Raw genomic sequence first — 15956 nt, forward strand, 5'->3', positions numbered from 1 at the left:
CTTCTGTCCTTGTGAGGACCATATGGTATGGTAATGATACCTCACAAGGATAGAAAGATGACAAAAATAGAAAGAAAGGACAGAGTGAAAACATTTTGAGAGAAACACTCCTCACATCTTTAAAGGGCTCATTTAGGAATTAGGTTTAGGTTTAGGTTAGGGTTAAGGTTAGTTTGGGGTTAGGACATGGGTTTCTAAGGCTTTTGAAACATAAAACGTGTCCGTCTCAACAGAATTGAATTTCTGTCTGTTTCTGACTGAACTGATCATTTCATCACTGATCCATCTGATTGATTTAGTGTTTAGATAATGTCAGCTTGTTAGCTAGCTAACCATAGTATCTGGTCAGCTAACATCACTGTCTTGTTGTTAACACATCTGATTAGCACACTAGCTAACGTATCTAGTAGCGGCTAGCGTTAGCGTGTTCACATTAACATCGGTGTGTTTGCCGGCTAGTTAGCTAGCTAACAGTTTGTTCAGGTTAACTGAGCTGACTCTTCTCAAGCTACAACTCAGAGTGTTTTGGAGTAGAGACTAGGGCTAAAGACAAGACAGTTTACTGTGTCACAGTAACCAAATCCACCTTATCACACTATTCACTTTTACTGAGAACGTTACTGAATGGATCTACAGCCACACCACAACAAGCTGACTCAGCTGCTCTCTGCTTCTAGCTGCTTGATACAGATTTACACTTTATTAACTAACACACAGTTCTACAGATTTACACTTTATTAACTAACACACAGTTCTACAGATTTACACTTCATTAACTAACACACAGTTCTACAGATTTACACTTCATTAACTAACACACAGTTCTACAGATTTACACTTCATTAACTAACACACAGTTCTACAGATTTACACTTCATTAACTAACACACAGTTCTACAGATTTACACTTCATTAACTAACACACAGTTCTACAGATTTACACTTTATTAACTAACACACAGTTCTACAGATTTACACTTCATTAACTAACACACAGTTCTACAGATTTACACTTTATTAACTAACACACAGTTCTACATGTTCCTCCATGATGGAGCCAGATGTGGCTGCTGGGAGATTTGTGACACAACTGCCAGGCTTCAATATAGTATTACACTTTTGTTCAAAAAAAGTTACAATGTGCTGTAATTAATCAATGTGGATGTAAATGCTCATGTTGCAGAGGGCCGGTTCTCTGAGACATGGCAGATGTTGAAAGGGGAAAAGGGCTGGAAGCCATATGGAGAATATACTATTACTAATACACTGCTGTCTGCACCGCTTCCCTCCACAGCACACCAACTCTCTCTCTCTCTCTCTCTCTCTCTCTCTCTCTGTCTCTCTTTCTCTCCCTCTCTCTCTCTCTCTCCCTCTCTCTCCCTCTCTCTCTCTCTCTCTCTCTCTCTCTCTCCTCTCTCTCTCTCTCTCTCTCTCTCTCTCTCTCTCTCCCCCTGCCTGACTCATTCTCTTGATCTCTCTCCCTCTCTCATTATTACTTTCCCCTTTACCCTCTTTATTTCCTCCTCTCTCTTCTTCTTCTCCTCTTCATCTTTCTCCCACTCCTTACCACTCTCTCTCTCTCTCTCTCTCTCTCTCTTTTATTCTCTCTTTCTCTCTCCACCAGTTCACCCAACTTGCATCTCTCTCTCTCTCAACCCTCTTCCATTCATTTTCACTCTCTATCGCCCTCATTTTACTCCCTCTTTCCCTCATTCCTTTTCTGTCTCTCACCCTCCCTCCCTCCCTCTCTCTCTCTCTCTTTCCCTCCACAACACACCAACTCTCTCTCTCTCTCTCCCTCTCTCTCTCTCTCTCTCTCTCTCTCTCTCTCCGTGCCTGACTCATTCTCTTGATCTCTCTCCCTCTCTCATTATTACTTTCCCCTTTACCCTCTTTATTTCCTCCTCTCTCTTCTTCTTCTCTTCTTCATCTTTCTCCCACTCCTTACCACTCTCTCTCTCTCTCTTTTATTCTCTCTTTCTCTCTCCACCAGTTCACCCAACTTGCATCTCTCTCTCTCTCTCTCAACCCTCTTCCATTCATTTTCACTCTCTATCACCCTAATTTTACTCCCTCTTTCCCTCATTCCTTTTCTGTCTCTCACCCTCCCTCCCTCACTCTCTCTCTCTCTCTCTCTCCATTCATGTTCTCTCTCTCTCACTCATTCTTCTCTCTCATGCTGTCCCTCATTGTCTCTCTCTCTCTCTCTCTCTCTCTCTCTCTCTCTCTCTCTCTCTCCCCCTGCCTGACTCATTCTCTTGATCTCTCTCCCTCTCTCATTATTACTTTCCCCTTTACCCTCTTTATTTCCTCCTCTCTCTTCTTCTTCTCCTCTTCATCTTTCTCCCACTCCTTACCACTCTCTCTCTCTCTTTTATTCTCTCTTTCTCTCTCCACCAGTTCACCCAACTTACATCTCTCTCTCTCTCAACCCTCTTCCATTCATTTTCACTCTCTATCGCCCTCATTTTACTCCCTCTTTCCCTCATTCCTTTTCTGTCTCTCACCCTCCCTCCCTCCCTCCCTCTCTCTCTCTCTTTCCCTCCACAACACACCAACTCTCTCTCTCTCTCTCGCTCTCCCTCTCTCTCTCTCTCTCTCTCTCTCTCTCTCTCTCTCTCTCTCCGTGCCTGACTCATTCTCTTGATCTCTCTCCCTCTCTCATTATTACTTTCCCCTTTACCCTCTTTATTCCCTCCTCTCTCTTCTTCTTCTCCTCTTCATCTTTCTCCCACTCCTTACCACTCTCTCTCTCTCTCTTTTATTCTCTCTTTCTCTCTCCACCAGTTCACCCAACTTGCATCTCTCTCTCTCTCTCTCAACCCTCTTCCATTCATTTTCACTCTCTATCACCCTCATTTTACTCCCTCTTTCCCTCATTCCTTTTCTGTCTCTCACCCTCCCTCCCTCACTTTCTCTCTTTCTCTCTTCATTCATGTTCTCTCTCTCTCTCACTCATTCTTCTCTCTCATGCTGTCCCTCATTGTCTCTCTCTCTCTCTCTCGCTCTCTCTCTCTGAGGATATACATCAGTTCAGTGTCGGTCGTCCAGCCTGGGGCCTCGCTGTCACTTGACAAACTGTTCCATACAAAGTGTCCATTCACTGCCATAGAAATGAGCAAACAGATATTTCACACATCACACACACACACACACACACACACACACACACACATACTTGCACAAAAGAGTGTACACACAGACACAAAGATACACACACTTATACGTGCGAAGAAACATACATATGTATGCACACACACACACACACACACACACACACAGCTACACACATTCCCAGCCATCCCAAAACATACACACAAAATTGCATGTTATACCAGTACAAACCCAGCCACGTCAACACACACACACACACACAAAACACACACACACACACACACACAGACACACACACACACATAGCCACTCTAATACACACACTCAGCCACTCTAAAACACACATACAGCCTTCACTTAAGCATATACACACACACACACACACACACACACACAAAAGCATGCATGAACACACACCCACACACACACAGCTACAGAAATCCACACACGCACACACACACACACAAACACACAGTGACACACTCACACACACACATAGTGACACACACACACACAGACACACGCACACACACACACACAAACACACAGTGACACACTCACACACACACATAGTGACACACACACACACACACACACGCACACACACACACAGTGACACACACACACACACACAGAGCCTCAGAGACAGCCCGGCCCCAGACATAATACATGCATTTACACGCTTGAATCGGTCACGCTTCCTCTTCTTTCTCCTGTACTCTTCAATTAAATTAATCATTTTTAAGCGTCGGCTGAGGCGTGAGATGCCGCTGACACTGCTGACACTCTGTCTGGAAACAGCAGACTCCTCACAGCTCACACACATTTACATTTTCAACACACATTTACACATTTAGACTCTCTGCCAATGAAAGCAGCGGCAGAATGAGCTCACATTTCGAGAGCAACGGCATTACAAGCAACTGATACTACAATTACTTTGCCACTGTAATTGTGTAGCTTTTATGTGTAATTGTATTTTTAGAAATCGGTAAATTTACATTCACTGCAGTATGTTTTGACTAAAGTATTGTATTCTACATTTTAAATCACATCCATTACACAGTACTAATAGGCTCTCCATAAGCATCAGAAACTGATTGTATCTAATACAGTAATGTTCTCTCTGGAAAAAAGTAACTCTACGTTTTACTTCTAAATAGATTTTTACACCAGTAATTTTACCTCATTTTAGAGTAACTAAAGCCCAAAGCCAAACCTGTGTAAAGCCTGACATCTAATGGTAAAAAGCATGCTACTGGAATTACCATCTGCTATTGACTGATCATCTGGCACCAAAGATCAGCCAATAGCAGATGGCAATTCCAGTAGCATGCTTTTGAATTTTTGTTATTATCATTATTATTATTAGTTATAGTAGTAGTAGTAGTAGTAGTACTAGCATTAGTATTATTATAGCAGCCCAAGTAGTAGCAGTGTCACACAGACAAATTCCTGTACTTTTATTGAGTGAATAAAGTGATTCTTATACAATGTTATGTTTCACTATTAAAAAGACCATTGAAAATAAAGATCTCTGAAGTGAGCCTCCATAACTTTGACAGTTTTGCGTTAAGCTGCACATTCAGGAAAGTTTGTACACTGGATGTTTCAATGTTTTACTCTGCAACAAAACCAGTGTCTGAATGTGTGTAATTTTAATTGATTTTAATTGATCGGACTTGTCTCTATCTACTATAGTTTCTATTGAATTGACTTGGCTTGCAAAGTGGTGGCTTGCACTCTCTTTGATGCTATCTCCATTTGAATTGGGATTTGCCTCGAAGTTTAGGACTGAGACTTGGCATTTTTTTTGTCTTTACTCTCAGTTAAGGTGTAACTACACTTGTACCTACTGCTAAACAGATTAGGGGTCAGACAAGGACAGACAACTGCACTGTGACATATTATATGATTTCAGGTCGCATCTAGATAAAAGCGTCTGCTTGAAATGCAAATGTTTAAATGTTATTTTATTACTTCATTGAATTACTTCCTCTCTTCCTCTGCAGTACTTCTTTGAAATTGAGCGGTATTCCCCTTTAAACTTTCTCACTTCCCGCTGTAGACTGTGTTGTGGAAAAAACATGAATCTCTATAGTAAACGAACCGCCTCACTCCGATAAATATCACTGCGATGGACCCACGGTGGATCATCTACAGATCTGCGAAGTGACGCATGCGCTGCGCAGCCAAGCAGCTTTCTTGGGAACCGAGACAGGAAGTCCAAAATGGCGATGGACGGGATGATGTCCACGTCTTCATCGGGTCTGGGTTACCACAATGTCGGGGACTTTTACCCCAGAAAATTCGGCCCCAAGCCGGACGTGGTTCCGTCCGGAGTGACCGAGAGAAAAGTGGGGCCGCTGGATAAACCTGACATGGTGTCGGTGGATGTCATTAACATCAAGGATCCAGGTTTGTTATGCTAGCAAGCTAACGGCTAACTACTGGTATCTAAGTAGGTGGCTCTGGCTAACGCTAACTTGGCTAGCTGTTCCTGAGTCTGGTTGCCAACGTCAGCTGAGTTTCCCATTCATTCCACTGCTCACTATAGTACAAAAGTAACGTTGTTTATATCGGTCAGTGTTAGGCTAGGCTAGCTTTCCTCGTGTTCACTGGACCCTAGCATCTTGTTTTGTTGATGTTAGCTGCTGGCTAACGATGCTAGCTAAGCATCAGTCAGCTGGCTGACGCTGTCAAGCAGTTAAACTAACAAAAACAAAAAAGGTCGAAAAGTAATACTCAAGCACAGTGTTTCCAGTTGATTTGTTTTGTAGATTTGGGGATAATCTTGGTTCTGAGACCCATGTTTGCTTCTGGACTCATCACAGGACCAGTTCCAGTATTTGTTGCAGGTTAATAGTGGGTCTTAGTTGGGTGTTTATGGTTAGATCACGAGACAGGACATATGAGTAGTTGTGCTGTAAGTACAACTGTTAAGTTTTGGAGTGGCAGGCTGAACAATTAGGGATCTAGTTCGAATCCCTGGACCGGGTGGGAACAGCTACCGCCGAGATGCCTTTGAGCAAGGCACCAAACCCCCAACTGCTCTAGTGGAGCTGCTTCATGGCTAGTGGTAGAAGACTGTGGTTTTACTGGGCAGCTCCCAGGTGTGAGTATATGGACATGTGTGAATATGAAGCACAGTAGAGCGCACGTATGATCAGAAAACTTAGACTGTAAGAGAGCATGCGTGCTCAGCCGACTCTCTCTGGGTGAATAAAGACTGAGCAAAAAATAAGACCAGATGTTGAACTTCTGGTTCTAGCTTTGGGGGGCCGCCACAGTTAAGGAATGCAAAGGAAACACTGATTGAGTATCATCATTAGCACAGAAACAGTCGACTTCCTGGAGCTCATAGATTGAAAATAAATTTGTTAACATGAAACGTTCAGTAGCACGCTGCACTGCACATCTGGAGGCCGTCAGTACTTTGTTGCTGTTGTTACATATTGAGAGTGATATGTGCTTTCTTCCACAGATGTCCCCTTGCACAGGAAGAAGCACGAGCATGACACGTATGTCTTGGTAAGTGTCCGGGGTTTTCATCCGTTTTGGTGGCAACTTCACCAGTGGGCTGGGTTTCTGGGTTCCAGGGTTTCAGGGTTTAAGGGTTTCAGGTTATACTATCTTAACCTTAATTCCTATTGTTTCAAAAGGTGATAAAAGCAAAGTGAAGATAAAACATAAAACCATAGTCACACCAAGTTCATCAGATAAAATGTCAGTTTACATTAAAATAAATAGATAAATAAATAAAGGAAATAAAACAAAACACAAATATAAGGGAGTAGAGTGATTATAGAAAGGCCTTCCAATAAAAGTATGTTTTCAGGAGTGTTTAAAGGAAGGCACTGAGTCTGTAGTGCTTTAAAAGTTATCAATAAAATCATAAAACTGATTCTCAAACAGACAGGTAACCAGTGTAGAGTTGCTAAAATGGGGGATCATATGGTTGACGAGACCATATGATCCCCCATCATAGTCAAAGTTAAAAGCCCGGCTGCAGAATTTTGCACCATTTGAATCCGATCCAAAACTTTTTGATTAGGGCAGGAGAACAGTGAGTTACAGTAATCTAGTCGAGATGAAAGAAGGCATGAATAATTCTCTCTGCGTCTTTAAAATTCAGGATTGATCTAATTTTTGCAATGTTCCTAAACTGGAAAAAACAAGAACTCGAGTGTTATGATGATTGGTTACCTGCCAAAGTGGCTGGTAGAGTCCGGAGATTAACCAGCATTTGATTGGCATTTTCCCACTCTGCCCTCAATGGTCCAGTAAAAACACAAACACACCGGTTTGTTTAATTTTGTTTAATTGGCAGATATAACAACTTTGTTACTGGTTGAAAATGAGAAACTTAGACAGGTTAGGTAGGTTTATAACAGTTTATAACAGTTAGACTGGCTGTGCAGAAGAAACAAACTGTTGATCTGTTCACACTGCTGACTGGTGTGTTCAGAGTCATTTATTCTATTTAGTCTATAACATACAGAGTCACACTGCTCAGGGCAAGTAGCAGGCTCTCCTCCATGTTTAAACTCCCTGTTCTGTCAGAAGAGCGATGGTCTGATGCTCTGATGCTCTGGTGGTCTGATGGTCTGGTGCTCTGATGGTCTGATGGTCTGGTGCTCTGATGGTCTGGTGGTCTGGTGCTCTGATGGTCTGGTGGTCTGGTGCTCTGATGGTCTGGTGGACTGGTGGCAGAGAGCACGTTGACGATGACGCTACGCAACAACAGCAGATAAAGTTGTGAATAAGGTCTAAGTGTGGGACTTATGCCGTATTCACACACCAAACATACTTGGAGCGGTTTATTTTATGTCTGCAGTGTTTCCTCCTTTAGTTGGCTGGTTTGTCCAGGTGAGAACGATGACCTTTGACCTCTGGTGGCACCAAATAACGGCACCGAGAGTCTCAGTCCTCTAACAGGAGAACTGCAGTGCGGATCGTTAGGAGTGAGAAGCACACTGATTTGTTTTGAGTTCCCCATTCACCAAAATCACTAACCTGCAGGATGACAGGTCACCAAAACTCTGTCCAATAAACGAGCTACTTGTGAGTCATGTGACTTTTGTTTACAAACCCCCTGGCTCATTGCATTTGGTCAGTGTGAACCTAAACAAACCAAATACGAAAAGCGAAATGACACATGCCAAACTTTCAAGCCGTAACGTTCAGAGCAGAAATCTTACTTTTTATAGAACAACCACAGTGGCCACTTGAATCCAAAATTTCATCTCATTTTTTTTTATTTACTCAGTTTGTCTTGGAAAATAGTGAAAGTTTCTGGTCAGATTTGGACTTCACCAGACACTGTGAGCAACGGGCAAAAAAAGGTCTGTCTTAGTTTCCAGCCCTGCCTAAAAAACAACCATCATTTCCAGATACATTAGGTATTGTTTTATGTTTTTATTTCTCCTTTATTTAACCAGGTGAGTCCCACTGAGATGTCCATCTCTTTTGCAAGGGAGCCCCGGCCAAGAGAGCAGCAAGCAGATATTAATAAAATACAAAACCATAATATACAAATTACAAAGTATAGGCTACATACAAATGTACAAATTACACAGTATATATTCTCAAGTAAAACAGCTGCAAACCTCAGTTTTTAAAGACTGCAATAGACTTAAAATCACCCAGAGGGATGAAGTGATCCAGGTTTGCATCTTTCTGGAGCTGATTCCAGGACCATGGAGCATAATAACTAAAAGCCATCTTCCCAAATCCCGTGGAAGGGCGAGGGACAGTGGAAAGTAATAAATTCTGAGAACGCCAGTTGTAGGAACTTGTGATACAAATGAAAAGGCGATTTAAATAGACAGGGAGTTGCGCTATGATGGCTTTGTAGATAAAAATCTTGTTAGTTTTATTCTTCAATCATCGTATTGAACCCAAAAATCCTCCTCCTGCCAGGCTGGAGTTTTGACTTAAATACTGAGAAGAGGTTTGTTGTTACTCAGGTAAAATAAAAAGTGTTATACACAAACACACCACTTGATGGCGCTGCAGGTCAAGCTTTGCATCCTCCTCTTCTCCTCTGATGCTCTGTACTACATGCAGCAGTCACATACATTCATTTACTATCACAAATTTAAAGTTTGATTTTGCATCTGATTATCTTTTTTATTAATCTCAGTCAACAAACTGTCTGCTCTCCGTTACATCTGACAGTCAAACACCTTGTTTGGGTCAGGAAGGTTTCATTCTCACAAAACCACATCCACATTTTATTTTGCAGCACGTTATTTCTTCATCAAACTGAATGTCATCACCTGCTGTCTTGTAAGATGTATATATATATTTTTTAGTAATTATTATTTTTATTTTCTAACCTGCAGGGCACCATTCATCCATTCCGGAAGACACACAGATCCATCTTTGGGAAACTCTCGCAAGAATTCAGACTGGTAGCCTCAGATAGACGGGTAAGGCGTGTGTGTGTGTGTGTGTGTGTGAGATCGTATGAAGTGTGAGTAATAAAACACTGTATTTCACTCACTCTGTCCCTGCTCAAAACAGACTTAACAACTATTTGTGTTATTTGATATTTTTCGGTGACATTTTATTATGATCATCAATCCAAACCAAATCCGCTCGGTCGTTACGATCAAAACCACTTCTGGGTTTTCATTCAGGAAGTGCTGTTGGGAGAATCCTCACTTTATAATCCCATTATGGTCTAATCTGTTTAGATTCTCTATCTCATATGCAGCATAGCACCCAAACACCTCCAGTAATCCAGTTTTCCTACTAGGTCACCATGTTCCAGTAAAGACTACAGGGAGGAAAACACCAAACACCAGTCAACTGCTGGTCAACTGTAGCTGGTCCGTTTAGGGCTGCATGAATACTGCAGAATCTAATATCACAATATTTTAGACCGAATACCTTGATAACGATAATGTGACGATATTTTAGGGAGTGAGTATTCGTGCTTTCATAAGATATTTACACACACAAGTAAAACTTGAAAATTAGTAATGATCATTAGTAATCAGTAATGTGCAGAGGTGAAGAAGACTTGAGACTTGACTTGACTTGGGTTCTGGTGACTTGGGACTTGACTCTGACTTGTACTTTGATGACTTGAAAAGGTTTCTAAAGTCTTGACTTGAGATCTTGTGTTTGTGTAAATGACTTAGATTGAAAGTGATGAGATTTGTTTCAGCGGACGACTGAATTTAAATTCTGTTTTCTGAATTTGTATGGAATGATTGAATTTATTGAAGTTGAAACTGATTCTAGAAATCAAACTCATGATGCTCTTACCAAGTTTTTATCCTATTAAAACCATATTGCATTGAAAAGTCCTAGATATTTAGTTTTCTTTAAGATATTAAATTGATACTGGACTCTTGATTTGTTCTGACTTGACTTGCTGTTCTACATTTAGACTTGACACTTGACATTAATGACATGGACTTGACTTGGACTTGACTTGGTAATCTACATTTAGACTTGCCTCAAGACTTGAGAGTTCCTTTAATACCAGGAAGAAGTTACATCCAACTTATTCCACAATATTGGGATAACCAAAATCCCAGACGATATCTAGTCTCATATTACGATATCGATATTATAAAATATATATCGTCCAGCCCTCGGTCCGTTCTAGCGGCCATTCTAGGAGTTTTGTATTTTACTCTGCATTCCTATTTGGCTGGTAAAATGCTAGTTAATAATAAAAGTTAGTTTTCTGCACTGATACTGGAGGCTTTAAAGCATAACTCCGGCCATTTTGGACCTGGACCCTCATTTCCCCCTCATTTTCCATCACACTTAATCGATGCTGACCAAGATCTGGTCAGCTGCTTCAGTAAAGTTCTGCTGACGTCTTGTCTGCCTTGGTGCGGCTCTCCCAGTCCATTCCTAAAATCAACCACAAAAGATGGTTAGATAGAAACTGGGTTGGTCACATGTGCATAATAGAGAGTTCCCACAAAAGACAATAAAAGACAGATCACACAGTCCATAAAGAGGTCCATAAGAGGAGAAACAGTATTTTTCCAGGAGATAAATATTGCTCAGGAACCAGCCAAAGCCAATAAAAATCCATTGCGATACCAATATAATGCATGAGATACAGGCTTATACAGTACAAGCCAATACAAAAGCATGTCTTTTTCAGCGTTTGTTTGGATGGTTGGTGGTAATGTCTCACACTCTGACAGCGCTGCTTTATTGTGATCTAAATGTCAAGACAGATTGGAGATCAGCGCTAATTGTTACTGCAGGCTGTGATCTGCCTGGTAAACATAAACATAAACACAGTGGCTGATCTGTATTCATTCAGTAGAGTGAAGGCTCCACCACAGCAACAACACTAAAAACACTGCTGGGAAAATGGGAAATAACAGGGGAATTCTGCCTAATTTTCCACTAAAACAAAAAAAAAACATTCCACACCTTAATCTTATGCTAGGAATTAATGTTTTTCTGTAACTAAAGTGTATGAAAATTTTTAGTCCTGCACTGGAACAATAACTTGGAACAAAACAGGGACAGATGTGGAGCCAAAACTAAAAATACCTTCCAACAGCACTGTTACATAAAATTACAGAGAAAACACTGCAGACATGATAATGAACTTGAAAGGATCACAGACATGATTGTTTTGTGTGTGTGTGTGTATGTGTTAGGGTTATTGTACTATAATCCACTTTGACCATACACCAGGAGGAGTGTGTGTGTGTGTGTCTTGCTTTCCCATAGAGCGGAGGATTGGATTACACGGTGTCGTACACGGCTTAGGGACCAAACATAGTTGAAGCTGGCGAAAGTTGAGATGTGCTTCCTCAGCGCCTCGTCACCCTCTGCTCATTCCTCTTGTTACCTTTTGTGTCGTGACATCGGACTGCGGATCGTCAAGGTCCTTATGATGCGATTCGGTTTCAAGTACGAGTTCGACCGATTTAGGGTTTTGGAAGTCGCTGATAGATGATATTTTGTGCCGATGTTCAGCGTCCTTTAATTTGGCCGTTTTCATGCCAAAGAGTTACACACACTCAGTGTTTTCCCTCAGAGTTTTCTTCTTGTCAGGATGGAAAAGCCTCTGAAACGGCATTTAGATCATCATGGGACACTAAAGTTCTCCACTGAAATCCAGTAGCTTCAAAGTAATGCTGTAGGACGATGTTATATACAGTAGATATTGTGTATCTGCTTGTTCCAACGCTTATATCGAGTGTGAAATGTTCAAACCCAAGACGGCATTTTTTTTTATGGCTGCATCATTACAGCAAATGGAAAAATCGAGATGTCTTGTGCATCATTTTCTACACATTTCCCTGTAATTCAGCCTGACATTTTTTGGTATCTTTGGAAACCTTGGGATCTGGACTAGAATTTAAAATTAAGTTCTGTGGGTTTGAACACAGCTTGGCTGCGAAACGTGTTTGTAGTGATGATCCCGCATGAGGGACCTTAGTTCTGCCGGACAAGTGCAAAACGGAGGAGAAGTTGATTACAGTCACTCAGAACAGTTCTCTACATAAACAAATCCAAAACGATGATTGGAGATCAGTTGCATCCATTATTTGGGTCAGTGGAAAGCTCTGAAGGAATTTTGCTGTTTATCTTGAATTAATTCTACCTAATTAGCGCTTGCTAGATAGCAAGTGATGTTATGGAAGGCAAAACCAAAACAGGAAAAAATACATGATTTACCTGTTTGGATCCATATCAGGCTGCTGTACTGGAGCGATTTCTATAATGAAAAGAGCTGACTCTTGGTTAGTTTTCATATCAAAAGTTTGACTTTAGCTGATGACAGAAAATTAAATCATTATAATTTTGATAATCGATTAATCGTTTTAGTCATTTATCAAGTAAAAATACCAAACATTTGCTGGTTGCAGCTTCATGTTCATGCTAAGATTTGCTGCTTTTCTCTATTTCATATCGTTATAAAATGAATACTTCAGGGTTTTCATGCCTGCTGGTCAGACTAAGGAAGACATTTTAAGAATCACTTTGGGCTGTTGGACCTGTGATGGACATTTGAAATGAAAAGAGTTGTTAGTTGAAGCGCTAGTGCTTGCAGCAACCCAGGTATCACAGTTTTGAATCTAAAATGATACCGTGGTGACAAACAAAAAGCATGAAACTGAAACTATAAAATAACCCGTGAGAAACACATTTACAGAAACTTTGACAAGGGGCAGCTGAAGTACATTATAGTGTTTCCTGCAGTACATACAGTAGTATTTCCAGCACATGATTATATAAACTCATCCAGAGTATGACTTTCTGGTAAAATATAGGGCAGACATAATCTGTGTGTAAATAAATATGTGCCTATAAGGATTAATGTTTGAGAGAGTGTGAATTATATACAAGCTGATGGATCATATAGTGAAAACACAACAAAAAGAGAACGGCTTCTGTAAACACTCTGTATATCTGCTGGGATATCTGGTGCGTAATTGTCCGGCACCGGTCACAAGCTGTCAGGCCAGAATAAAGTCTTTATCATCTTAATGGAGGATAATGATGAGGCTATAGTCTGTAGTATACATTTCACTGTCAGGGCTTAATGCATGGGATTAGAGAGGTGTTCTGTTGAGGCTGGCACGTTAAGACCTCTCCGGCACCGGATCCAGTGCCGGGACGCGCCTCTCTCTCTTCGTTTGGCAGAGAACGCCGCATCAAACCGCACGCCCAAATCTAGCAGTCGTGTCGCCTATCCGTATTTCACAAAACATGACTGAGGATCTGCTTGTAATCGTTAAAGAGTCCATGGGGTGAATTCGGCATAGATGTGATTCACCAAGCAGCACTTAGAACTGGTTCGGCTGTTGTTTCTACTCTCGTTTTCCGGGACCACTGGCAAATTTGGAATACAACAGAAAAATGTCACATTTTAAAACTGAGTTCCCAAGGTGTAAAGATTTGGAAATGGTCTTTAGAAGTAGTCTGCAAGCCAAGGTGTGTTTTTTTTGCCGATATGCAACATTAAAGTGCTGATGAACTTTGGTAGAGTCTTGTGTTGTGTCTCTTCCTCCATGATAAAACCCCCAAATCAGTGATTCTGTGATCTGTTGCTCCGGTAGAGCAGACTGGAGAATTGTGTTTTTTTCTCTCTCCATTAGAGCTGCAACAATTAATCGATTAATCGATTAGTTGTCAACTATTAAATTAATCGCCAACTATTTTGATAATTGATTAATTGGTTTGAGTACTTTTTTAAGAAAAATAAGTCAAAATTCTCTGATTCCAGCTTCTTAAATGTGAATATTTTCTGGTTTCTTTACTCCTCTATGACAGTAAACTGAATATCTTTGGGTTGTGGACAAAACAAGACATTTGAGGACGTCATCTTGGGCTGTGGGAAACACTGATCGACTTTTTTCACCATTTTCTGACATTTTATAGACCAAACAACTAATTGATTAATCGAGAAAATAATCGACAGATTAATCGACAATGAAAATAATCGTTAGTTGCAGCCCTACTCTCCATTCACTGCCATTGTATGGAGGAACAGTCTGGAAATCACTTCTAGCACATAAAGGAACTGGGGAATTGGGGTTATATCATGGCCAGGAAGCTCCACAACCCGAGGAACCAATGTTCAACATCCCTTTAAATGACCAGATTTTGCAGTATTTTAATGTGACGTTCTCTCCCATACAAAGAGAGAACAGTATGTATCAGGTTAGGTCTAAGCTGGATCCTCTGGCTATAGGTTCTAGTAGGCAGCAGGTCCATACATCCAGAAGACACAGGGTTCAATCCCCTCTTTAGGAATTACGTGGCGCTCTTCCATCTGTCCTGCTGCTGTCTATCTATCCTATAGAGCAGCTCGACCCTCCTCTACTGTGTTGTTAAAGTATGAGTCTGTGGGACGCCACAGACACTACCAGTCAAAAGTCCAACACACCTGATTGAATCTGCTGTATTTTTCATTCTCTTGAAGCCGTTCTGATCTAAAGGCTTCTGCTTAAATGCTTGAAATGAGTTTCTTAGACAAATATAAATAGTGAAGTTGATCCTATGTATGAAATTCTTTCCAGAGCCTTTGCCTTTCCATCAAGGCAAAGAATCTAAAATATAAGATAGTTTTGACACTTTTTTTGGTCGCTGCATAATTCAATTTAAGTGTTATTTCATAGTTTTGATGTCTTTACTGTTATTCTAAATAGTAAAAATAGAGAAAAATGCGTATGTGCAAACTTTTGACTGGTAGTGTACGTTTTTATGTACCAGGACCTTCAGCTCATGTTTGGTTACCTGCTAAAGTACAGAGAGTAGAAGTAGAAGTAGTAGAAGTCTCCACATGACAAAAGCACCTACATATCCTTATATTTTAATGGGCCTTATCCCTTATCCCTAGGGAGAGAAAACCTTGGTGTTAGACTGGTTGGTCGACTCAATTTTATTTAGGAATCCCTTCAAACACATACTGCTTTACAGAGAATAGAGGACATAAACAGATAAAAACAACTGTAAAACTGTAGAGGCCAATTAGTCCAAACTTCAGATTTCCAGAAATATTGAACAAGCAAGTTTTGTTGCAGAAAAAGTTATTACACTTACAGTCAATTTACACGTTTTCTTAAATTTACTGATGGACATAAAGCGGAAGTAAAGTTACTGAAGCTAAATTCAAAAGTCTTTGTTATGTTTGGCCTGTTAATTAACAGTAAAATATAATATTGTGTCAGAATAACACTGAGAATTATAATCACTTTATTCACCAACTCCAGTAAATGCACATAGATGTGTGTTGGTGACATTGGTGCCAGGACAAATCAACAGCTAAAGTAGTGACAGTGCATCCTGACAAAACTGGAGCAGGGACAACGGGACGGCTGGAGGACAGAGGAGGGAGG

General features: G+C 40.8%; 1 protein-coding gene across 1 annotated transcript in view; it reads left to right on the forward strand.

Annotated features, from left to right (window-relative positions):
• Positions 1-5345: 5345 nt before the first annotated feature.
• slc30a6 (solute carrier family 30 member 6) overlaps positions 5346-15956 on the forward strand; it is an 89176-nt gene continuing 78565 nt past the window's right edge. The window contains exons 1-3 of the mRNA XM_078288769.1: positions 5346-5532; positions 6599-6645; positions 9462-9548. Of these exons, the coding sequence (XP_078144895.1) occupies positions 5346-5532; positions 6599-6645; positions 9462-9548 (321 nt within the window). The remainder of the gene's footprint in view (positions 5533-6598; positions 6646-9461; positions 9549-15956) is intronic.

The sequence above is a fragment of the Centroberyx gerrardi genome, chromosome 15 (genome assembly GCF_048128805.1).
Source record: "Centroberyx gerrardi isolate f3 chromosome 15, fCenGer3.hap1.cur.20231027, whole genome shotgun sequence".
Taxonomy (NCBI): Eukaryota; Metazoa; Chordata; class Actinopteri; order Beryciformes; family Berycidae; genus Centroberyx; species Centroberyx gerrardi.